This window comes from Bombus fervidus, chromosome 3 (genome assembly GCF_041682495.2).
Source record: "Bombus fervidus isolate BK054 chromosome 3, iyBomFerv1, whole genome shotgun sequence".
Classification (NCBI taxonomy): domain Eukaryota; kingdom Metazoa; phylum Arthropoda; class Insecta; order Hymenoptera; family Apidae; genus Bombus; species Bombus fervidus.
Window position 1 is genome coordinate 17,618,354 of NC_091519.1, and position 25,268 is coordinate 17,643,621.

A 25,268-nucleotide genomic window follows, 5' to 3' on the forward strand; every position below is an offset into this window, starting at 1 on the left:
GTGACAAATGACGCCAGTATCGACGAGTATCGGTACTTTGCGATATTAACGAAGCCTGGTAAAACGAAAGAGACGAAACTTTGCGAGAAAATGTTACGAATCATAAGTTGTCGCGTTATCCCACATGACGAGAATACAACTCGTAATTCGCCTGACTACCAATATCGCTCGGTTGGTAAATTATTGCGCGAGATAGCTCCGGTAGAAAATTGAAAAGGTCGCGCGTTGCGGTGGCTCGCGCGTTCCGAATGCAAAAGGTGGAAAAGGTGAAACAGACGAGGAGGAAGTTAGAAGAATGCTGGAAAATTAATTAGCCGGTGTGCAATCATCCGGCAGCGTATACATTATCGCAGAGAAATGAAAGAGTTCTCGGATACCGACGCTTAAGTCGAGTTCCTCTTTACCACCTCGCTCATCGACCAATGAAGCAGTCCGTAATAGCGGACGAGCTCTGGCAGACGTAATTTTATTCGCATTAGTGCATCGTTTGGCCATTCTATCGTCCTCTTTTCTTCGTAGGCTCTTTTCGTTCTGTCTCTTTTCATTTTCCTGACTCGCGGAAAAAGAGCAGACGCGGGTAGAAAGTAGAGCAGCAGCGAGGGAAAAAAATGTGCCGCGCGGCGTGCAGCACACGCGGGATAACGAAAAAAAAAAAAAAAAAAAAAAAAGGAGAGACGATCGTGTCGCAGGAAAGTGGATGAACGTGGTGGTATTTCGTTGGGAAAGTGGACTGCTGGGATAGCGGATCGCCGAGAACGGTTTCGATTTCATCGGCAGGGGTCTCTTATTTTCCTGAGACGGGGGTGGGGCGGACACGGTCCAGTTTAATTCTCGCACGACGCGCCGCGGCAAAGTCCTTTACCTCGATATCCACTTGCGACATTTTTCTAGCCGCTATCCATTCTCGGTTCGAGAACATATCGCGATCCATCGAATATTTTGTTCGTACGTGAGAAAAATACAAATTTATTAGCAACTACGATGCTTCTCCTGGATCTATCGCATCGTCGTTGCATCAATAATTTTTACAGTTATCGTTCTGCGTACATTATATATATATGTATGTATTTTATTAAGCCTGAAACGATGAAGACCGAGTGAAAGTTTAAAAAATGTGTCAGAAACGATCCAGCCTCCATCGAGTGAACGTTAATTTCTTGCGAATTCGTATTATCGTATGCGAGAGTCTTGTCAATGTTTCACTCAGCGAAGAAGAAAGAGAAGTTTGCTCAGAAAGTTTTTCGCTTTACGAAAGAAGTAGCGATCGCTTGCTCTACCGATCGCTTTGCTAAATAGCCATTCGTCACGAATGTTCAACCAGCTTGGCAAGCTTAATACGCGCGATTTCAACCTTTCCATCTACGTCTTCCGGGAACTTGTCTTCTCCGACAAAGAAATTCCACGGTCGGATTATGTGTAACGCTCGTCCGTGTGATGACGCGCGAGCTTTTAACGCGAGGATAAGAGGGAAGAGGGAGGAGGATTCGAACGAGGAATCGAAAGAAAGGACGAGTCGAAGAAATAAAAAGTTTATCGACATGGAGGGGGCTTGATCACCTCCGGGCTTCGCCTTTCGGCAGCGACATTTATTTCCGAGCCACCTCTCGGGGGCGTCGAGTAGCCGTTGAACGAGAAACGCGATAGTAGCAGGAAATGATAAATACAGGGACGCAGAATTTCGATGGTCTTGATCGCGTTGCTAATGGGACCAGTTCTGCTTATCGATCTCTAATTTCTTCTCACCTCGAATATCTTTTGTTCGTGTCTTTGGTCCTAAAAAGCTACCCAAATTAATAACGTAGTTTCGCAGATGCAAATTAATCGTTGTCGGTGTATCTGAATTTAAAAACTAAATTCACCCGAGCCAGTCTCCCCTTTTCTTTTTGCTGCGGCGATCCCTTCGATTTTCGCGACGATCGAAAAGACTGGACGGTTATTATAAATTCTTCGGCCGTGTTGCGTGTGCGATGGAAGATGGTTTTCGAATGGAAATCGAGAGAAAGAATTGCGAGGACAATGCTCTCGTGTCGTGGTGGTGGGTGCATCGATCATACCGATACTTCCTGACACCCTAGAAAATCGCAAATCGCTCTCACCGCGGCACGGCTTTTATCTCAGACAGGAGAAAGTGCGTTCTGCGGTGCACGCAGATTTGTTCGTCGTGTGCGTGAACCCAGGACGCGTTCCTTCGTAGCCTCCGTTCGTAAAACGGTTTCGCCTTCGCGTGTCACGTTGTTTCGTGGTCGCAGATTCAACGTCCGACAGTCGCGCGATGCAAAAGCGTGTTGCGTCAAACTTTGGCATTTCAGAAGAATAAGTTCGTTAACGAGTTCCATCGTTAGCTTTTGCCAATCGAACAAACGGTTGGCTTGCGTAATCAAGCCGAGAGAAATTAAGCATCGCGATCCCAGCCACTCGTTAATCGATTGCTCGGAGAATAAAGGTGTGACCAGTGGGAGTTACGATCGTAGTCGGTCGGAATCGACGTTGATCGTGACGGATCGATAAATTTTCATTGGTATCCATGCCGTCCCGTAAGTCGTAATAATCCTCGTTGGAATTCCAGTTGTTCCCTTTTCACGGTGTTACGTATCATAGTCGAATCGATATCGCGAGAGAAACGTACGCCGTTCTAACTTGCAATGCAGTTCGCGTATAAAAAAATTGATCTGTGCCAAATAATATATACGTTAAACGTACGTCAGGAATTCGCTTCCGCTTCGATGATTTTATTCGCCCGTTCAACCCATACGTTTCTTTACGACATCGAAACGATGATCGAAGAGGAACATCAAAGGTAATAATAACGTATCTTGGATAACCATCGGTTGAGTGTACGCAGCAGTTAGCAGTAGGAAAGAGAAAGAAGGTTTTTCAAGCGCGAATCTGCTTTCTCTGCACAATCGACGCGCGGTCAACGTTCTCGTTAGCAACGAAGACGAACGCGTATATAGGAGCCTTGTTAACCCGGCGATAAAAGAATAAAGAGATTTACGCGCGGTCCACGTGGCTAGCTCCGCCTCTGGTTCAGCTTCCTGCAGCCGAAATTGTCGTTCGCGTTACGGCAAGGGAACGATTCACTCGCGTGGATGGCTTCGATCGTCGTGACGGTTACGCCAACAAACCGGCCGCGTGACAGAAGTAGAACGTATTCTCGAAAAATCGCGGGTAAAACAGAACAGCTCGTCGTAAATCGTCGGTCTCCGGTTGCTCCTTTTTGCCGGTTTGTCATTAATTTGCGATGATTTGAGAAAACTGGGACAACGCGAAACGAGTTCCACGCGTGGCTCTTTCGAGTCTTCCAAGTCGCGTCAGTGTCGATAAACGAAGAGCAACAAAAGCCGAGCCGTTGGAGCGTGTGACTCGGAAAAACGCGATCGAGACGAGACCGAAAGAGCCACGAGCTCGAACGATTTACTCGATCGAAGCTAGAACAGCTTCAAACGTTCTCTCTTACACTTTCGTTCGACTGAACGAAATGGCGACGACGCGACGACAAACACGTATCCGACACGCCTCGTTTTAACGAAGAAGCTGGCGAGGTCGGTTGATCATGAACGTAACGTTAAAGAGGATGCGATCGCGTATCGATTATCGAGTATAATCGTAGATCGAGTATGTATAGTTCGCGCGTGCGAACGTTGTCGATGATAAGAAATAAGAAGCGTGGCGATAATGGCAGGTGATGATCAGTGGCGATCTAAAAATTCCGTGTAACCTAATTATAAACCCACGGTGCTTTCGTCGTTCCCCTATATTGATATATCTCGAAGAAAAAACCTGTTTGCCATTTAAATGCAGCGAGGCGTGTAATTATTTAGGAGAGCCGGGGCGAAAATGCGATTCAGTTGTACCGGATGAAAAAGCTGATTTACATAAGCGAAATAGAAAAGCGTATTGACATCGTGATTGGATGGATGCGACAAGAAGAAGCATGGAGCAGGTAACTTCGTGCCACTCCGCAGGTGCATATCCCGTTTATCGATCTTCAATCTCGGCTCACAGGGTAAAAAATCTTTATAGAGAGACCGTCCGGACGACTATAAAATAATAATGGGTGGTTGAAACGCCCACGCGTAGTCCCTAATAACACGTGGTCTGGCCTGTTTTTTTGGGAACGCCCTCCGGAGTACTCATCCTCGAGAGCTCGTCCTGGATGGATAATGCAGGCTCGAGGGGACGATCGCGGTCGCGCGACGTGTAATTAAAACCGCCTCCAAGAGGATGCGCGTCTCCGCGCACGATTCGCTCGAGCGAGACAGCAGAAAGGAGAGAGGGACCAGCGAAAAATTGGACACTCCGGAGACTCTGTAATATTCACCAGGTTCTCGAGATAATCGGTGATCGGCTACGATCGTCTATCGCTGTTTCACGAACCTAGATATCGAGGAATCCCCTCGTCCTCTTCGTCTCTGTCTCGCGACTGCCTGTGCATCGTAATCTGACGCGGCGGTGAACCACGGTAGCCGAGACAACGTCGTTCGACTTTGTTCCCCGTTGTAACGTTGGAAAATAAAGTTGGATGTTGATGAAGAGAGAGAGAGAGAGAGAGAGAGAGAGAGAGAGAGAGAGAGAGAGAGAGAGAGAGAGAGAGAGAGAAGTTTAACGAGGAGGTTGCCGGCTATTTTTTCTTTTTCTTTATTAATTTCTAAAGCGATTTATAAAGTTTCTCTAGCAGATAGAGCGCCTCATGAATACGAATAATTTATAATTAATCTAGGATTGGGTTTTCGAGAATAACGCTCGGAAATGAATGGGTCACGGCGTATGCTCGGCCTCGCCGGCGCGTATAATGCGTTGCATAAATGCATGGGCGCATGCACTGCGTGTGCGCTTAACATAGATACGTATCTGACAATAAGAAACACATCGACACGCCGACGCACCGTCACGCCGCGCCGTCGCCGACGTGACAATGCAACCGACAACCATACGATGCCCCTTACAACCACACGCATCCCTTTTTTCAATTTACTCGGGCGGCAGCCGTCATCCCGCTGACGTTGCACCCTCTGCTCCAATCCCATACGTCCTTATCGAAACTTTAACTTAACGAATGATACCGCGAAAATTTATCCTCCACGTTCGAATACATCGACGTATCGCACATCGGTACCCGTTGATTTCCAATCTTGTTCGGCGTTCGTTCGTTTATCTCGACGCGGTTTATCACCGATCGTAAGTACCGATCGAAGAGTCCATCAAGATTTTTCTTCGTAACGCGATAACAGCGACCGCGTTGGATCACTCTCTCGGACGAATTCTAAGATTTCGGGAATTAATCGAGAAACGTTTCTAAAAGACTAAACGATTTCGAACACCCGCGCACGATGTAAACGTGTTCGTCACCCCATTTTAGATGCTTTATCGCGTATCTTATGACTCAGCGGGTCATCGTCGTAGGCCGCCTTTTTAAGGTACGGATAACAGAAGGTTGATGACCGTTTCTTAAACTGGTAGTCGGACGTTTCTCTCGTTCATTTGCTCCGGAACACGTGCCACAGATGCACGAAACTACGTGTGGTTGCACGTGTATTTAGTCACGTGTAATGCATACCTCCGAAAATCGGTGATAAACGCGGATAAAGTCGGATAAAGGTTTCTCGATCGTTGGACGGACGATGGTCTACGCAAAACGTAGCAATTAAAGCGCAAGAAATTGCTCGTTAGCGAACCTGCGCACAGAGGCCAGCAATTTTATTATGATTACACGGTGTCCATGATAGATACGTATTCGTAGCTCGCAGGCAATTAACCGTGTATCATCGATAATCTCTTGTCCTGGCACAGCGTGATCCGAAAAGAAGTCGAAACTATACGATAAATATTTTTATTCGATGTAACGCCGGTTGGCTGAAAAAAGAAATGCAAATACCCGTGCCCACGGGTACCACCTGTCCGTCGGTCTTTATTTACGCAACTTTCTCTCGATTTTACGGCCTCGCTGAAATTAACCATTAACGCGCCGATTAACATAACGTCGATACTGTTGCTGTACAAGCGTCTTGCCACTTATACACGCCGCGCGGACCAGTCGTTTTCCCTTTACCTACTGTAATGGAAACGTAAGTGGATTCTCTCGTGACAATGTTACTCGTTAAAGAGTTAAGTGGGTGTCGGTCGTACCTTTACAAAGTCCTCGCATCTACCTGGTTGATCGGTTCATCGAGCTTCGAGTAACGAGCCGCCATTGCTAGAAAGTGATTTCGAAGGAAATATGAAAGTCGAAACGTTTGTTTAAAAAAAAAAGTAGTTTGTCTGCGCGTAAAAGTCAGATTACGGACGTTTACGTCTTTTATAAATTTTTTAATCAATTTAGAAATTTATCAGGAAAATTTATATTCCGACATCGAGATCGATGGATATCCGGATTTTTTGTTTCTTTTTTTTTTTCCCCCCCTTTACTCGAGGAGAATTTCATCCTCGTTTCACTCACGCTGTAATGTAATAATAGAAAGAGCCTTAAGAATCGAGCTTATTCACGCGCTGATCGGGCATAATGTCGCGTTATAATTCAACGAAACAAGCTGGTTTCGAGAACGTGATTTAGTCTCCGAACCATCGAACCACCGTCCAGACCGAAGTAGTAAATTTGAAAAATGTCTTCACCTTCTCCTCTCTGTATTTTTATTCGATCGTCATTTCCTTCGAAAGATCGTAAAAGCAACGGGTTCCTCGATTCCGTTCGAGATCCAATTGCACGTGGTCCGGATACTCGCCTTAATTTTTTGTTCGCCACCTAATTCGTATTTTGCTACGAGAAAGCAACGCCGGTTTCGTTTTTCTTCTCGGATATCGTTTCTTCGTCGTACGAAAAAGACCAATTGTCCGCTGAGGCTATCGAGCGCAGGATGTAAAGAGGAGTATAAAAAAGTAATCAAATGATCGGTTGAAACTCGCCCGTTGTATAAAACTGGCGTATGGCGCCCCTCGAGCTCTCCACTCATTCGGGCATTATACATCATGTATTATACATGGTCCCCCGTATCTCTTCCCATCCCTTCCTCGTATCTTGGTCATTGTATTTTAAGAGCCAATTCTACCATGGCCGTTTTGCTTTTTTTCAGATCCGCACAGCGCTGGAGAATTGGGATGGCGGTACCTTCAAATCGGGTGAGTGTACGCTTTCGTCTTTCATCAGATTTTCTTTAGATGCTCGAACCGTAATACGATAGCGAAAGAACGCGAAGTATAACGCGAAGATAGCAAAGAAAAATGTAAATCGCGATAGGTCGTGATGTCTTTCACGAGGAAGTCTACGGCGAGACCAAGTCGGATAATGGGAGTCGGGGAAAGGACGTTAAAAAGGCCGAAGGATTCGATGGTAAATCATTGCCGATGCACGAGTGTCTGTTCCGTGATGGCGAAGACCCCACCCGACGAAGAACGGTGGAAAAGAGAGAAAAAGATAGAAATTCTCGAACGGAAATAAGTTTCGTAGGGAAGGTAGCGAGATGATGTATCGCTGAATCGAATCATTTGGAAGAAGATTTTGGACGCGAGGTTCTCGTTCACGGTTATTCCATCGTCGCGGATAAATTTTGCATGCCTCTCCAGTGCGTCTCGTATAATTAGCTTATTCTCTCTCTCCCTCTCTCTCTCTCTTTTTCTCTCACTCGCTCTCTTATGTTTTGTATCGTCGATCATCCTCTTAAAATGGGTCAACGAGCTCACGATTTAGTCTCTCCCGGGACGATCGGAACGAGCCGAGAGAGAATTTATCGAATTCGTCAAGCACAGTGGGTATACCGACTTCGATACGGTATCTAATTGCCTGGTTCGGTGTGTCCACCAGGTGACTTATTCCCTGGCTCGTTTTGGAATTCTTACTGGGAATACCTGGAGAGTTACGGCGAGGCCAGGAGGATTCTGGACGAGCTGAGAGCATCCGAGGACCCCCTACTGCACTTTCTTAGTCTTAGGCAAGCCGCGGCCAGGCATTCCCCATCCTCGTTACTTCTTCTACCGGTAAGTTATTAATAGCTACATGAAATAGAGACACGATGTTTGCTTGTAAGCGATCGAATTATCCCGACGATTAAGTCGAACCAGCTCGAGAGAAACAACACCTCGAGCAAACGTACGAGAATATAGATCCGTTGAAACACACCGATAAGTCGACGCGAATATCGATAGGATCCTCGGCTCGAGGATGAAATATACGGTAGTTAGTTAGCTCGACCAGCTACACGGTTTTCACTTTTTAGCACACTAATCTACAAGGCGTTAGAGTATCCGTCGTTTCGTGTTATGCGTACAGCGACTAGTGGAAATATTCGAACGCTTACCATAGAAAACTTTAAACTTTTATCGTCCATACTTTATGCGTTATAAAAATACATTTGGAAATCGACTGTCGCGATCGAGTATATCGGCAACGTAGGAAAGAAACCTGAAAATACAAACGATATTCGCGAAACGATCGAACAAATAAATAAGAAATTCGTAAAAGGTGTCTACAAGTATCGAGGCAGATACTTTCGCGAGCCACTGTACGGTGTTACGAGCACGTTGCTGATATATGTCGAGAATATCTCAAGGGAATTCTGCCGTAGATACGTGCGTAATTAATCGCGCGCTCGTTAATTCTAATTACGCTCATTCGTGGCGAAAAGGAACCGGCGTTTTTCCGGCCGCAGCGCCTTTGACGAATTACGTCGAGGGCGTTTTCTCGCGTCCGAGAAATCGACCATGGTAATTGACCTTAACGATCTCGAAGCAATAACGAGACCCCTTCCCCTGTCTTTTTGCCGCTTCTCGAAGAACGACGAGAGATCGTCGTCGTGTTCGCGCACAGTGAAAGTCCTATCATGCGGCTGGTGACGCAACGGTGCGCAAGAACATCATCTTCGGTTAACCTTTCGAGTTCCTGCCGCGTCTGAAGACGGACAAAGCTGTCGATGTTCCCGATCGGATCACTTACCGATCGACGACAACGTCCACGTACGTGTGTATCGTCGTTCCGATAACTTTCATTTCGATGATCGAACACGTGACATCGTGCCGGTTAGGTTTACGCTCTACACCGGCACAGTCGCACAATTCACGAGACTTAGGTTTTGGGTCAGTCGGTTTAGGCATTTTATACGTACGATTTACGTGTATTTGGCGCAACGACCAAACAAGAAGAAAATATCGTACATCGAACAAACTTCTTACCTCTTGACGAGCGGATCTTATATCGCGGAACGCTCACTCCTTAAGCCACACAATACGCAATTTCGCGGTGTATCATTGTAGAGATATAGGAGGGATTCGGGAATACAAATAATTCCTTTATTGAGCACACAATAGTTATACATATATTTTATTCACTGAAGACCTCGCAGAGCCACTCGCACGCACGCTTGTTCTCAATCGACTCTTCCAGATACTTCTAGACGACTGTCAATCGTCTTTTGTCCCAACTAAGGCCTGGACGCCCTCTGACGCTTACACACACATTCACATGTACAGCGTAAATGTATCATCTTCCTAACAATCCTTAACGCGTCAAACAGTCTGTTGTCAAAAGTAGCTTACGAGCTAATTTAGCGAATTGCCAATGAAAATTGCTCGATCCGAGCCAAATATCCGAACCAAATATACCGACCGAACAAATAACTCTAACTTACCGTACATCAAGGTACGTACATGTATCGCAGGAATAATTACAAGGAAGAATATGGGTTTTAGCCTGGCGGTGCGTCGATCGTTTTGTGCGTGAATCGTCTTAAGAAAGATCGAAAGTGACGCGCGTAAGTTAGCCAGCGTCGATGCGGGGCTGATTACAAAATCGAAAAAATGGCAAAGTACCCCGGACGGGGTATCAGTGTGCGGGACCGCGGCATGTGTGAGATGAGCTATGTGACAGCTTATAACGGGTGTAATGATCGGACGCTTCGAACAGCGTCTCTCGGTACGATGGAATCGACCTCGACTTTAACGCCCGTTGAAATATAGACTCGAGGCTTGTAAGTCACGCAGCTACCCGAGTATCTTCGCGTATACCTAATGCTCGTAGCACGACGATCAGGCCTCTCGGTAAATGTGGTTTTGTCGTGAATACTTAACGAGCAACATCGTTTCTCCCTAATATCGCCATTGCCGGTATCGCTCGTTACTTTTGAAATTCGCACCGTCCAACCAACTTTTCTCCAGTAAAGTAAGTACCTCGATGCTCGGCGACCGCTTGATGGGAGAAAAATTCATTAGATCGCCGAGCACGATTCTCAGATATCATCTATCCTATCGTCTGGTTGCGCTAATGTTGATGCATTCGCATCGATCATTCCGATTTTCCATGCTTTCCCTCGCGCCGGTGTATCCACGTAATTGAAACTTTTCCCCGGAGCATAGCGGATTAATCGCGTTATTCGCTATGAAATTTCACCTGCCCATCGAAGCACCTGCAGCCACCGCGGCTAGTACCCTGCCTACGCTAAATGTCCGGGTAGATTATGCGATGCCTTGTCACACGTGGGTGTCCCTGGCACTCCGGTACTCGTTCGTATCAGCTCCCCGGGCCGCGTCACCTTCGTTCCCGCTTTGCTTTGCTTGCTCGATCCACCGGTTGCAAATCCAAACTTACACTTTGCTCCGTCCGTACACGTGTCTTACCGCCTACCGCGTTACAGAAACCACCCTTCCACGTCTTACACGCTCTTCTATACCACGAGTTTCTTCCATCGTGAAATCTTTTTCAGCTATTTATAGATGTAAACCAGATTGTTTCGCGAATTTCGTATAAAGTATTCTATAGGATACGACGTAATACCGTAAATAACGTGCTCGATCGTATGTAAAAAGGCATACATAAAGTGGCGATTCTTGTTACCCAAACGAGAAATTACGAAGAGGGGACAAAATATGGCCAACTTTTCTTACTTACAAAATTACGCATCTTACGTATTAAAAAGAAATCGGTAAACTTCTGTCTGACGTTCTCAGCTATCTGTTCCCTAGCGAATCGAAGCGAACGAAATTCTAGGCGACGTAGAAAACGCTTCGACTCGCGAATCCAGAGAAAGCTACACGATGTTCTCTGCTTGGTACGCACCTGCGTTCGGATATACGCGACCGAGCAAGCGCTCATTGTTTCTCTCTTCTACCTTGGCGTGTTGCAGAACGACGAGTGATTTACGAGGTGCACTCGTCGTACGCCGGTAATATGTGCTTTGCCCGAAGGGGCAGCGAGATAATTTTGTGAAAGGTGAAGCCTCCGGGACGCGTACAAATACTTTACGATCTAATTGATTCGGTTAGGTATATTGTCTCTTTCTGTCGGAGCTTTCTAAAGATGAGCGCATCTTAGAAATATATAGCCATCACCGTTGTTCGCGCAGACCGTTGCACAAGTCGCGGAAATAGTTAGGAGTATTAAAGCGAGGAATCATCGTGTAGGCAATTAAAAGCGTAAAATACTAACGGTTTCCCCTAGCTAGTGGATTATAGCCGTACGCAACAGACGGAGCGATGCTTCGCGGATGATAAACGATCTTTCGCTCTCATCGATGGTCTCGGCGTAAAATTCTGACGTTAGTCGATGCTTCTCGAACTGTGGAAATATACTCGATGTATTATCGCAGCAAACGAATATGAACGGCTGCATGATCTCTCTTACGTTATAAGAATAAAAAGAATCTTTGATTTTTCACTCGAGGATATCTCGAGAATTCTCGAGGATTCTTATCGGTGATAGTTCGAATTGCGCAAGAATCTGAAACGAACACGGTACTATTGGTTGGATCTTTCATTCCGAGTTAATGGATCCCATTCGAGCTAACAAGGAGATACAAATATTCGATTAATGGAATTACCCCCTTTGCGCATTCAAACGGGGATTAGGAAGATTGTCAGTTTATCGCGATGTTTAATGTAATTTCTTTTCTGTCTGTTTTTTTTTTTCTTTTTGCTTCTTGAGTTATTTAATATTTCTGATGGTTCCGCGGTATAACGACGATACGCTTGGACGATGACAACGACGCTAATATGGTCGATCAGGTAACCGAACGATGATAATTGACAGCCTTGTGCGAAGAGATTTACACAAAGTTGCTTGCACACAACGCGATGGGAGTAGCAATCTGGCAGGTTGGACGAGCCAGGATTTTTTTTTCTTCCGTTCAAGCGTGGATGAAAGACGATTTGATGGGCGATAAACGCGATAATATAAGGGACAGTATGGCGGACCGTTTAAAGACGAGCAGGCGCGACGCGATACTCGGAAAAACGAGCAAATCGGCCCCGGTTGCGACCGTAGAGAATTTACTTTGCTATAAATTGTGTCACTCGCCGCGACGCGACGCCGGTGTCCGTATGGAAAATAAAACGCCGTCAGGTAAATTAATTAAGCTCGGCGGATCGTCGTCGCGCCGTTTAAAAACCGAGAATCCGAAGAAGCGATTCGTACGGAGTAGGAATTTATTCCATCTTCGAGCCGGATGAAAGAAACAATCCAAGCTGCTCGCGAACTCTTGTTTCATGCAAACGCGGCCGTGTTTGTCTCCTGAATAAGTGCGCATTCCTCTCGGTGCCGCGCATGTTCCAACGATTTTGCTCGATGATAATTAAAAAACACAACCGGTAACCTGTTTCCTGAAAGCGTCGTAGCGCGTTCACTCGTGACTTACTCCGTCAACGACGTACCTGCGTACGTCCCGGCCTACGGAGACGCTGTTAGACTTCTACGAGCAGAAGCTGCGTACGCAGGTACGAGCACGAAGGGACAATGTTTCTCTCGGCGCGCCCTCGACGACGGTCACGTAACGCAAGAAGAAAAGGAAGAACTAGAAGAAGGTTATTAGTGATCGATCCGAGCTTCGACGTCTGGATAACAAATTGTTGCCGGACCAGTTTCTCGAATTCGAAGAATCGTCGCCAAGTTGTAGGAAAAAGATGGGAAGAAGATGGGACGAGGTGGAGGACGAGGCGGAGGAAGACCTACAGTGACGCGCACTTGCAAGGTCTCCCCGTTTCAGGCCGCGCATTCCTCTTATTCTTTGGAATTATTATCAAGGTCAGAGCACGGTATCGCTCCTCGGGCTTAACCATAGCCGACGGGGATCTCGCGATGCTTACGATTCGTCGATCCGAACGCATCCGCCAACGATGCGATCAATTGCGTTTCCGGGGATACAATTCGGCCGAGTGTCGAGCGTACGCGGACGCGTTTCTCCATCGTAGGTGCGTAAATCACCAGGGAACCTATCAGCGCATTGCTAGAAATAATGCAACGAAAGCTATTAGTCATAGCTGGTGATCGCGCAAGAAGCGTCACCGAAGAACGCGGTCTAATCGATTGGCCATAAAATCGCGTCGCGCGATTCGGTAAGATTCGCTGTTAGCGGCGTTGATTTTCTCCGCGAGTAGGACGATGCTTCGAATCGACTCGCATATCGAAGAGATCGGATCGGCCTTAGGAAAGTTAGAGGCTAGCGTGTCCTTGACACCTCTATCGACTCGATCGGTTTTTTCACTTTCGTACTTTCCATTTCTTCAGGGGCAAAAAATGATGAAATAGTTAACGGATAATTGAACCGTCCGCTGGGAGAACTGGTCGAGTCTATCGAGCGTGACATCTGTCTTAGAAAAAGCAATAAACATTACTTACATAGGCTTCGCGTGTATGCATAGAGAAGAGCAGCGCATAATCGACGGCATTATTTTCTCGCAAATGGAGTAATTACGCGGTATGCGTCGACCGGATAATAATAACATTATTCGTACGAGGAATAATCACGGGATAGAAGTGGCTCGTGCAACAAGGGACACGTAAGTGTTTTCCTTCGACCGGCCAAGTCCGGCGCGCGTAAATTTTAACGCTAACGATTACCATAAACGCGAAGCCGGCCTAGGACGACCTCGAAAACGTTCGAATAATCGACGGCAGGCCGGCAATTAGTCGAGAATGGTTATCCGCAATTACCGTTCGGCGAAGAATAATAGACTACGCTAAGGGAGTCGAAACGAATCCCGGGACACGGCGAGACGAAAGTGGCACGAGAAAAAACCGTGTAACGAGCCATTGTCGGTGGAAAACGCTGATTGGGCAACCTACACGCGTGCACGGAGAATTTTCGCCGGCATTAATTTTACGACGGATAAGTGTGCGCGTATATAGCCACGCCAGTCGAGAGGAATCGGGCATAAACAATTACGATGGACCTTTACGCAACCCCGAATTATTGGAATAATTGCCACGTTCGTGGTAGTTAAACGACGCTTATTGCGCCTTGCTTGCATTCCACTGGTCTCGAGCTTACGGTACGCTGGTAAACCAAGCCCACTGTGCGTTACATTCTATTGACATGCCCGACAACGATTGTACGGTACGTTCTACGCGCCAACTATCCTACGCTTGGTATCTTGGTATTTCTCGGCAAGCGCGAGAATTATGGGCGAAATGGCAGACATTTTGAAAAATTGCTACTGTGCTTGTAGGTGGCAATTTATAAGGGAAAATTTATTTATTATACATACATATATGCATTATCCTAAAAAATGTCCGGTATCTTACAAACAGAGTCGCTATATTTTCAGCAGCGACTTTGCATCGCGAGAAACCTTTAACATCCGCTTGTTGACTCGATGTTTTTATCTGAAAAGTCAGCGAAACGAAAGTAAAAGTAAAAGTGGAAACGTATCTCGATCTTGTAACGTACAAATCCTCCGACTATTTTTACTTTTTCCTTTCGTCGAAACGAGAAACGCTAGAGAACAGCGAGAGATGGAAAAATCAGACAAGAAATGTATACTTTTCGTTATAGAAGAATCGTTAGAAACGTTGTTGGCAATATTTCCGCGAGTATCGGAGAGGATAAATCGTCGATAATCGCCGGTGATAAGCTGCAATTCTCCGACTTATCCGTGTATCTTGATTGCTCGGTTTTCCCCTTGAGGGACGTGAGCCCGTCCGCGCATCCCTTGCACGGAAATTTATCGACGATTACTCGAAAAGCGATAATGGACGTTCTGTAGAGCGAAGGAAAGTTGCTTTATCGGCTAGCTAACGAAACTAAATCGATCGCAGCTGACGATTATCGTCGCGATGTTAATTTATCGTCGGTCGTTGGACGCGTCGCGAGTCGGCCCAGTGTTTAACCATCGTTTCGTAATTCGAACGACGGTTTAATTATTAATAATTGGACGTCGCTCTGGTCCTGATATTTCCAAGCATGATCTTACGACGGAGGAATCATCCTCGATGACTGGACTCGCGTCTATAGGAAAAGAACAATGGGTTGTTTAAGCGATCGTGATTTTTCGAAAGGTTGCTCCTCGCACATACCTGGCGGACAGGTTGATTTCTCGTTAGAATCGAGGCTAATTGCTCCGTTATGCAACGCTCGCGGAGAGAGATCGTTTGATTTATCAATTCTTGCGACACCTTTGTCTTTTGTTGCTCGGGTTTTTGTCGCCGCCACGTTTCCCATACATCGTCGAATGATTGATTTTAACGAGCTGTCCATTGTTGAAACGAAAATTAACCTTTATCTATGTAATTGCTGTACTATAGATATATACCGTACATCTGTGCTAATTTCCTTCGAACACCGATCACACGAGAATATTTATCGCCGATGATTTACCTATCCGTAAGTAGATATTTAGTATCTACGCTGTGGACGCGCGTTCGTTTGCCAATTTCGTCATCGGAATTAATTAAACATCGAGTTTGCGCAATTCTCGCGTCGTCTATCAAGATCCTATCTACTTTCGAATTTCATTTCCTTCCAGCCTCCGGCGCTTCCGCTCCAACTGGTTAATTAATCGCAATTACGGCCAGTGAAATCGAGCTGTAGTTCGGCCAGTATCGCTTTTACTATAATTCGATGTTTTTCTTTCTTCCTCGCTTGTCTCGACCGACCGGTTAATTGCATTTACGCTGATTTATGTCCGTTTCGCGTTCCACACCTGAATTGTAATTTCTTCTATTCAATTACGATTAGCTTCGCGACCCATCCATCGATTCCCACCAACCTTTTCTTTTCTTCTCCGTGAACGATATTAAAAACTATAGCGATCGTATCGTCCTTTTCGAGTAATCCTGATTCATCGACCGATGACGAAGCTCGCTCAACGGGTTCTCCCAACGTTAAGGATCCTCGTTGGCGAATCTTGCGAAGCGTTCTATTTCATTTTTTTCACACCGCGAACATATCCCTCCTTCGGCTATTAATTTAACGCTTCGATAACAGAGGTTAAGAAAACCAAAGAGGCCGTAAGAAAGACGTCGAACGTCGAAGGTAAAGATTCCGTTACAGAGAGATACCGTGATAATGGCAATTATTCTCAGTTGTGGCCCCTGCGGGTCGACGTTGCTCGTGGGTGATTACACGGCCCACGAATGTCAGAGATAGAGAGAAAGAGAGAGAGAGACCGATGTCGCTTATATTTAATATTCATTCGGTATAAGCGAGCCACCGTCGTTAAAGCTCGGTCGTCGTAAAGCACTGTACACACTGTGGCGCGCACGTGTATCGCACTCGTCTTTCCTTTATGGTTTAAGGCTGACCAGTACGTACACGCGTAACGTCGTTACTTGCGGCACGTCGTAAGTAACACGTGTAAAGGCGCGTTTGCACGAGCGCGAATCGTCTCGTACGACCTTTTCTGTCTGAATATAAATACTCTACTCGATGTGTGCGCCTGCATGTGTACGCATACGGACCCGTTACCCTCGCGCCTGTTAAATGCCTCCTGGAATTTCGTGGAACAATAAGTTAAAATAATCATTCGCGGAACCGTGCAAGACCAGAGAACGCTATCTTACGTCCCGGTGCGTCTTGGATTAATTGCCACGAAGGTTTCGCGGACGTTGGCCAACATAATTCTCGTTAAACCCGAAAGAAACGGGTGGAACGGTGTTGATTTCGCGCAGCAATTTCACGCGGACGATACCAGCTGCGACAGTGCGCTTACCAAAACGTACACTCGTTACCCGATTATAGGATTATTTTATTCTATCTTTTTCAATTTTACCCGCAGGGTGCGATCTTGCTGCTTTAAAATTATAGCAATGAGAAACTAAGGTTTATTTAGGTAACTACCGAAGAAAGTATAAAGCAAACAGAGCTGGATGAAGTTGTTCGAAAAGCCACTGGAACGCGAGATTTAGCGCCGCTACCGGAACGTTATCGTCGCGTCGTATATTTCGGGTAGGAATGCATCGTTCGCTGGAGGAAGGGAATAAGAATTTGGACGTCGTTACGCAACGGTAGGGAAACTCTGGCATGTTACGAAAGGGGTGACGGAGGCACGAGGTGATGCATCGATAATCACTTTAGCGGGGAAGATAACCGAGAGGCATCGCGTTTCGATGAGAAATATTCCCGTGCAACGTTACGTCGCATTCCGATACGACGTTCGATGAAGATGCACGATGTACGCGAGGACCCGCGATCCTTTTAGTAAAATTCAAAGATGTACGCGTAGACGCGAGGCAGAAGGGACCGGATGTCACGCATACATTGCGTGCGACGCAAGCACGGGGGAATTGCCGCAGCATCGGGACGCCTTCTGGAATAATAAGCCATACCCGGGACGTACTTGTCCTGCTCGAGGACGGCTATCGACCGCGAAGGATCAGGCAAGAATGCAAATATTTCTCTGTATCCGCTTCTCATCGACTCGTTAAACGCGACGATAATAAGCGGCTCGCGAATGTTGGTTCACGGGAAATACACAGATGAAACGAAAGTTTCTGTCCGATTCTTTCACCGAATTTCTCACTCGTGGCAAAATATTTCCATGCACGCGAAGCGTCTTGCCGCTTCTCTCCGTCAGCTCGATTCTATCAATCGCGCATTCAGCCAACGGCGAATGTCAGATCAGCCGGTTGAAACCCTTTCAGTGGATCCCATAAAAACGATCGTTTCATTAGGATAGAATTATCGAGTAAGAACAGGCTGAGGTCATTAACGTGGCGCGCTGTACCTGTTTGCCGTTTATGAGGCGAGTTATAGTCGAACACGTGTTGCTCCTGCCGCGGAGGAAAGGCCGCCGTCGGGGGAGGAAATGAAAGTTACTTATTATCGAGAGGACGGGTTCGAAAGGTGGATATAATCGCGGTAGGTTCGCGGCAGAGATGAACGTTCGGCCGGATATCGGCTGGAAACACCTCCATGGGAAATGCCGCTCGGCTGCAGCTCGCCTCGAGCCACGCGTTTTCACGTGTACTTACCGATGTTCGATCCTTGGCGATCTAATCTTCTACCACTTAGAGATTTATCCGTTGGTTACGTCGTTTCCGGTCGATGAAAAAGGAAGCGTCTTGGGAAAAATGGCGAAACGGGAAAAGCTGGTTAAATTGATGTTCGGGTTGTCCCGACATCATTGACCCGGTCATTGATAGAGTATCAAGGGAACGTTGATGCAAGATCGTGAGCCCGGCGTGTAATTATCATTAATTATGCGGAGGAAATGGGAGAGCGAAGGTTGCTTCCGTGGATAGTAATTTGTTAGTATTATTAATCGCGTGGATGGAACGACCACCGTCCCGGTGTACGATTGAATCGAAGCCATGAATCGAAAATCGAGAGACACCTATGCGCGATGCATGGCTGGCGTAATTACAAAAAGGACGCCACGATCCTCATGAATAAAACATCGAACTGCTCGCAACGCCAGGCACGCGCTGAATTATTGAGAAAACATGCCGTTTGATCTCTCTGGGGCGTGATCTATGCAACGATCGAACGATGGAATGGAACTCTACTCGGGAGGACTTTGAACTCCGGTGATACGAAGCGAACAGCGTGTTCTCTAAAATTTTTCTATCGTCGATGGTTTTCCAGTTTACTTCCGTGAAACGTTTAATTGTGTTTTCTTTCTTTCGCGACGTAGAACAGAAGAGAGATCGTGACCGATCGCTTCTATCTCGTGTAGTCAAGTTCCAGGCACGTTATAAAATTTCGTCGTCGAACGATGAAAAGGAATTCGCGCGTGCCGCTCGAGCGCGCCTCCAACTTCACAACGACGGAACAAACATCTGCCTCGAAAGCCGTCGATATAAATCTCGGCTAGCTTTTCAGCTTGTCGTATTCCGTATATTCCGACCGTTATGTAAATATTTCAGCGAAGATTCGCGCGCGAAACGTACTTACGTCGCGTATTCTCTTTGAAGCGCATCGAGAAAAATGCTTTTTCCCCGACCGCGTCGCGATGATGGCGCGTACTCGCGCGACACGCCGATGCGCGTGCATAGAATCGGCAAACGATCGATGTGTGCGCGTTTAGCGTACACGTACACGCATACCATGGTAGGGTCACGCGCCTGTGTGCACTTTCACCGTCGTGCACGGCGGAACTGCAAAGTAGCCTACATGCAGGGCGTTAAACTCGGCTCGCGGCGGTTTGATCCGCGACCGAGAATCGAGATATCGATCCGTTGCAACAGCAGCGAATTCCTTCGACACAGAGGACAGCCTGCACGCGTTCCAGTCGAGTTCCATGTCCGAGCATAGCCTTTTCGACCAGCATCGTCCGAGATCGGTTGCATCATCCACGTGTTCAGCTTTATGCCACGATTAACGAACCTGCGTGAAATCTTTTTCCATCGGTTCGACGATTTTTCGCGACTACGAGCGAATATCTGCTCGGCTCTGGCACGACGCAACTCCGTTTCGTCTTATCCGGAGCAGGCGGGTTCGCCTGAACAGATCGTTCGAACGCTTTATCAGGGATGAAACGATGAACGACGTACGGCAAACTTTAGCCAACTTCGATACAAAGTAATCGTTTATTTAACTGGAACAACGGTCGCTAGTTGTTCGCGTGATAGAAGCTCGATTAAAGTTCGATGAATGGTGTAATTAAAACGTCGCTCGTATAAACGATACTTGTAGGAACAAAATTCTACCGTAAGCATGATCGACGTGGAATTTGCAACATTCCATTGGTTATTCTACAATTTCGCTGTAATAGGCGGGGTATTCATCCGACGAAAGTATTCGACACCGTTGAAATTGATCGGATATTTACGCCGTGTCGGCTGGTTTGCGAAGTTACCAGCGAACATCATCGTCGAACACGCGGTTCCTTTGTAACCATCGACGATCCTATGGAAAAATCTTAATCCACCGTAATTTCGCCGCGACTTTACGTACCGAGAGAACATACTCTACGTGCCTGGCGAGATTCGAAGTCTCGTTCCGAAGAATATCTTCCGGTATCTTCCGCGCAACACGGGATCCTCTCACCTTCCAACAATTTCATATTCCGCGTTGTGTGCGTTCGAGAGAGTTCCGCCGCGATTCGACCGATCGAACCGACGAACTATATCGTCGGATACTTGGAGATCGGTGAGCGATACGTGTTCGCGTTTATTTCTTATATAATACACGGCCGGTTTCTCTTTGGCGTTACGAGAGGAATTTTGTAAAAGAGGAAGAACGAGGAAAGCGACTCGTTTTTCATGTAATGGCTGTATCGAGGCTCGGACAAGAGGATCGGATTACCAAGTTAAACGACGATTGGAAGTTGATTATTTTATATGAAATTGCAGCTGGATCCGATCAATTTGATCGCGATACATTGTCGGTTAGTGTTTTACTTAATTCGTTGATGAAATAATCCGATCTTTGCGTGAAAGTTTCCAGCGTGGAAAGAAAGTATTTTAATATCGGGAATTACTTTGGTCGATCTTTAATACCGCCGTAGGTTCCATCCTCTTTCTTCCACGCTATTCTTTATTCGCTATATTCTATACAAACCTGTAACGTACGAGGTATGCATGAAATATTCGTTTTGGACACGCCTGCTCGTTTCGGATCACCGTTCTTCCTATTTAAATTCTATTTATCTCAGATATCGCAAAAAAAAAACACGATCGTTTTAATTTTCTACCGCCATACGCGTGTTTTGACTCTAAATATTCGTAATTATCGTGACTATCAAATATTCGTCGAGAGAGAAAGAGAGAAATCTTCTTCGTCTCGATAACTCATACACACACACACACACATACACATGAAGGAACACTGGAGAGCGAATCGAAATCTCGACTTGGAAGAGAGCATTGTTCGTAAGTATATCCAACGGGAAAAGAAACGGAGACCGCGCGTGATAAATTGATCGATGCGCGTCTTCTCTCTAGAATCGCTTTCGAACCGATCACCGGGATACTCGTTAAAGATTTACGAAGACAAACAATCGATACAATAATTTATATAGCTTCATTGAACGCGGCGCGGCTCTTTCTCTTTTCTCGGCCGGACAAATCGTTCGTCCGCGATTCGAAGCGTACGCGTTCGCGTGCGGTAATAAAATTTCGTGCGGAATTTATTTATCGATTCGCCGCGTTTAACCGCATCGGCGAGGCCAGATGTATTCTCTTTGTCGGTGTTGGCCGGGTATATATCTCCGCGAGCAGAGCGAGCAGACCGTGCAACGCGTACCTTAGAAGGTAGACGCACGATAACCGGCCGTCCCTTATCTTGCGCGGTTCTAAGCGCGATCCGGCCGTCCGCGGTACGCGTTTCAACGTATTTAAGGCTTAATCCAATTTCCTGAATCCTTCGAGATCGCAACGCTTCCCGCGAATAGATCGTTTCGTCGCGTTGACGTTTACGAGCATCGCGGTCTAATCGCTTTTACGACTTCAAGGTCCGCCACGAGTCTTCGATCCAGACGAACCGTGCAACGTCCGTACGATTCAGCGGCCATGTTATTCGGTAGGATTATTATGTTTTTAATGGTGTTACATACGAGCCTGTGATTTCGTTATTAGAAACATAAAAGCGCCGAGTTGCAGCGAAATCGCAACGTCATGAAATAAAAGTAAAAGCTTCCGATACGAGATAGAATCCATAGGTGGGCGATGGAGGAATTTGTAAGAAATTTTCAACCGTCTTCAACGATTTTTGTTGAGATTATTAGATGTATGCGAATACAAAGGAACGCGTGGATAAATTCCAAGGTAGAAAATATATATTTTAAATACCGAAGCGTAAATACAAATCGGAATATGATCGAGCTGATCCAGATCCGCACGCTAGCAGCGTTACCCTATGACTGAAAAACCCTGAAACCAACGTTGCCTGTGTTACTGTTTATGGTTTGCCTTCGACCCGGTCTTTCGTCGATACGCTGTCGATGGCTTCGGTGCTTGAGAAAACTAAAAGACCAGATGTAGAGTTTTCTCAGAAGCGACGAACACTTCAACAATTTTAACTATCGTAACGCGAAGATTGTAAGAATACGATCGACAAAGGTATATCTCAAGTAAACGAAACGACCATAGACGAAAATATTGGATCGAATACGCGACACGTATATTTTGAGGAATCGATACCGTGTTTAAACCTCGCGACAAGGAATTTTTCCAAAGACAGGTACTTGTCGTTAATAATAGTATCGTGCTTCCATTTCCATCGAAAGTAAATATACGTTGCGGAATGGAAGATTTTCGAGACTTTCGATCGATACTCGCCAATGTAACATTTGCGTTTTAAATTCGTAACAACCTTCGTTCCGTTTATCACTGGCAATTTCACTTTTGCTTGGTCAATCTATAAATACGTATAGCGGTACGCAGGCCGCGAGGCCGGGAGATTTCAATGCGTGGAAGCCTCAGAACCGCGCGTATTTGTTCAGCTGGGTCCGTGTATCCACCGCGTCCACGTAGCTGCGAATTTTTTGCGAAAATGCATTCTCGTCAGGGCGTCGGCCTAACGGACCGAGAAACCGGACACCGGAAGTCATCCAGAGGAATTTTAGGCACGTAAACCGCGTGTCTTTTGCTTCTGTTCCCAGCTTCCTTATCTTCGCTGCGCGAACGGCGATGAAAATAAAGACCGCTTCGTCCAAGAGGACGTCTGTCGAAGATAATCGAAAATGTAGTTTCGATGGCGGATTTCGTAACGGCGGATGCGCGCGGAATATAAATATGCGTGTTCGCTTGTCCGTGAGCGTACGCGGAGTAAAAGGGAAAGCCGAACAGAGAGAAACGAGAGAAGACCGTTCCTTTTTTTTTTTCTTCGTTCGATCCAATTATTTGGCTGGCTGGATCGTTATTAATGTAATAACGTCGGGAACAACGAAATTGTGCAGTCGGTGGTCATCGAGGACAGGAGAAAGAGAAAGAAAGGAAGGGCGGTTCGACGTAGTGAAATCTCGCCGCGTTTTTTGATCGGTCGTGTACGGTACGCTTGGCCACCCAATGCGTGTCCTACAAAAGGCAAGATCGAAACGACAGTGAGAGGAAGTGGATGCCTCTGGACCACGATATTACCGCTCGAATATCTCTCCGAGGTGTCTTTATCGCGGTTATTCAACAGCACCTGGATTTCGTATATCATCGGGCTGTAGTCGAGAGGTTCGTAAAACCGTTCAACGTGGTAATCGTTTAAATTTGCAGGAGCGGCGTTGGATAAGAAGGAGCGCGTAAGTATTAAATAGCTGGTTTGGCGCGAGTAACGCGTCGGTAAAGTAAAATTGTTTCGAGTCAAGTACTCTTTGCGTGTTCTCCGATTGCGCTTAGATTCGGTTCTTATTCCGAGCCAACTTCGATCTATCTCCCCGGGATCGGCCACGGATACACCGAGAAACCTGTGTAAAGATATAGGAGGGATAATTAATTTTCCGGAAATACAAATAATTCACTTTATTCAGCACACAACAGTTATACACATATCTTATACTCTGAAAACCTCGTAAACCTACTCGCACGCACGCTTGTTGTCAACCGACTCTTTCAGATGCTTCTAAACGACTGCCAATCGTCTTTTGTCCCAACTAAGGCCTGCACGCCCTCTGACGCTTGCACACACATTCACATGTACAGTGTAAATGTATCATCTTCCTAACAACCTGTTCATCGATCCAGGAATTCTAACGAAGGATATCAGAGTGGAATCGTTCTGAAAAAATTAGGGGGCGAGACAGAGTCCGATAAGAACGTACAGAAGATTTAGTGGATATGGAAACACCTGTTACTTAAATCATCGAGCTTGGAATATTTAAGGCAACCGTTAACGATATATTAGAAATCGTCGGCGTCGTATAGCAGAATACGCTCATGGTATATATGGTCGTTGTACGATTATTGCATCGAAAGTGGGAAATATCGTTTGAAACTCGTAGCGATGAATACACGGCCCTCGCAATCGTGATTTCGCCGCAACCACGCCACGAGGTTTCCCAGATTGGCATCGACTGTTTCTAGCGGTACCAAAACGACTCCGTTAGCGCAATTTCTTTCGGATTCTGTCGGTAGATAGCGCCTAGATTGTTATTAAAAATATCAGAAATCTCACGGCGCACGCAACACACCTTCTCGAAACCCTCGCGTTACCTAGCTTCACGTGCCAACTCGGTACTTGTAAAGGCGTGTATGTTCGTCAGCCAACTGTACGAGATGTTCATAAATATCTTATAACCACTCTATGAATTTCCCGCGAATGCCGCTTGTAACAAGCTCGCGAACAGTTTTCGAAACCTACAAAAACGTTACACGCGCGATACGCTATATTACACCGTGTTGCCAGGAATTTTTCACATAGACGCTTCAAAGAAGTACGTTTTACTCGGACGGATGAGAGACAACGAATTATTCGCAAACACCAGCTACGACGCAACGTTTGAAAACGTAGTACGTAGAAATCGTATTTGCACGTTATCGCTGGCGTTTCTTATCGTTGCTCGATTCGATCGTTTACCGAGTTTTATAGTCGTTCGGGTAAACAATGCTCGCTTTTCAACCTTGCCTCTATCGTTTTCACGTAAATCAAACATTCTAACGAATTGCTTGTATTATCCGCGAGATTATTCCTAGGAGAAAGCCGATTGAAAAATCGTTGGAAAACGTAGGTAATACGATCGCGTCGATTTACTGTCCAATCTAATAAGAGTTCGTTAACGCGTCACCGACATGCTTCGTTCTGTTTTCTCGTGTTTAACTAATTTCAGCGTGACAAGACGAACAGGTTATCATCGAGAGAACGCACGAGTCAAGCTCGTGAACGAACCTTTTTTTTCTCCTCCTTAAACGAAGAAGCGTACGAAGAAATAAACGAGTAAATGATATCGATATCACGCGTCATTGTTTCTACGCAAAAGCAACGAATTTCAGATCCACGTAGTTAATTATTCCGAACGAGCCATTAACGACGTCGTTATCGTTTGTGGACACTCTACTTAATGAGATTTCCTGCGAGTTTCTCCTATCGACGATCAAGGATATGGCTGTTGTAAAATGAGCTTCGCCCTTGGTTTACGACTTTTCCAAGACGTCGTAGTGTCTGCGTTTCGCAGTTTCGATCCTACATAAATTAGAGAGGAAAAGACTC

The 25,268-nt window shown here is 46.1% G+C and overlaps 1 protein-coding gene across 3 annotated transcripts in view; it reads left to right on the forward strand.

Annotated features, from left to right (window-relative positions):
• LOC139985604 (uncharacterized) overlaps nucleotides 1-25,268 on the forward strand; it is a 179,432-nt gene that overhangs the window by 45,602 nt on the left and 108,562 nt on the right. For all 3 annotated transcript variants that reach the window (XM_072000163.1, XM_072000162.1, XM_072000164.1), the window contains exons 4-5: nucleotides 7,068-7,113; nucleotides 7,796-7,968. In XM_072000163.1, coding sequence (XP_071856264.1) covers nucleotides 7,068-7,113; nucleotides 7,796-7,968 — 219 coding nt within the window. The remainder of the gene's footprint in view (nucleotides 1-7,067; nucleotides 7,114-7,795; nucleotides 7,969-25,268) is intronic.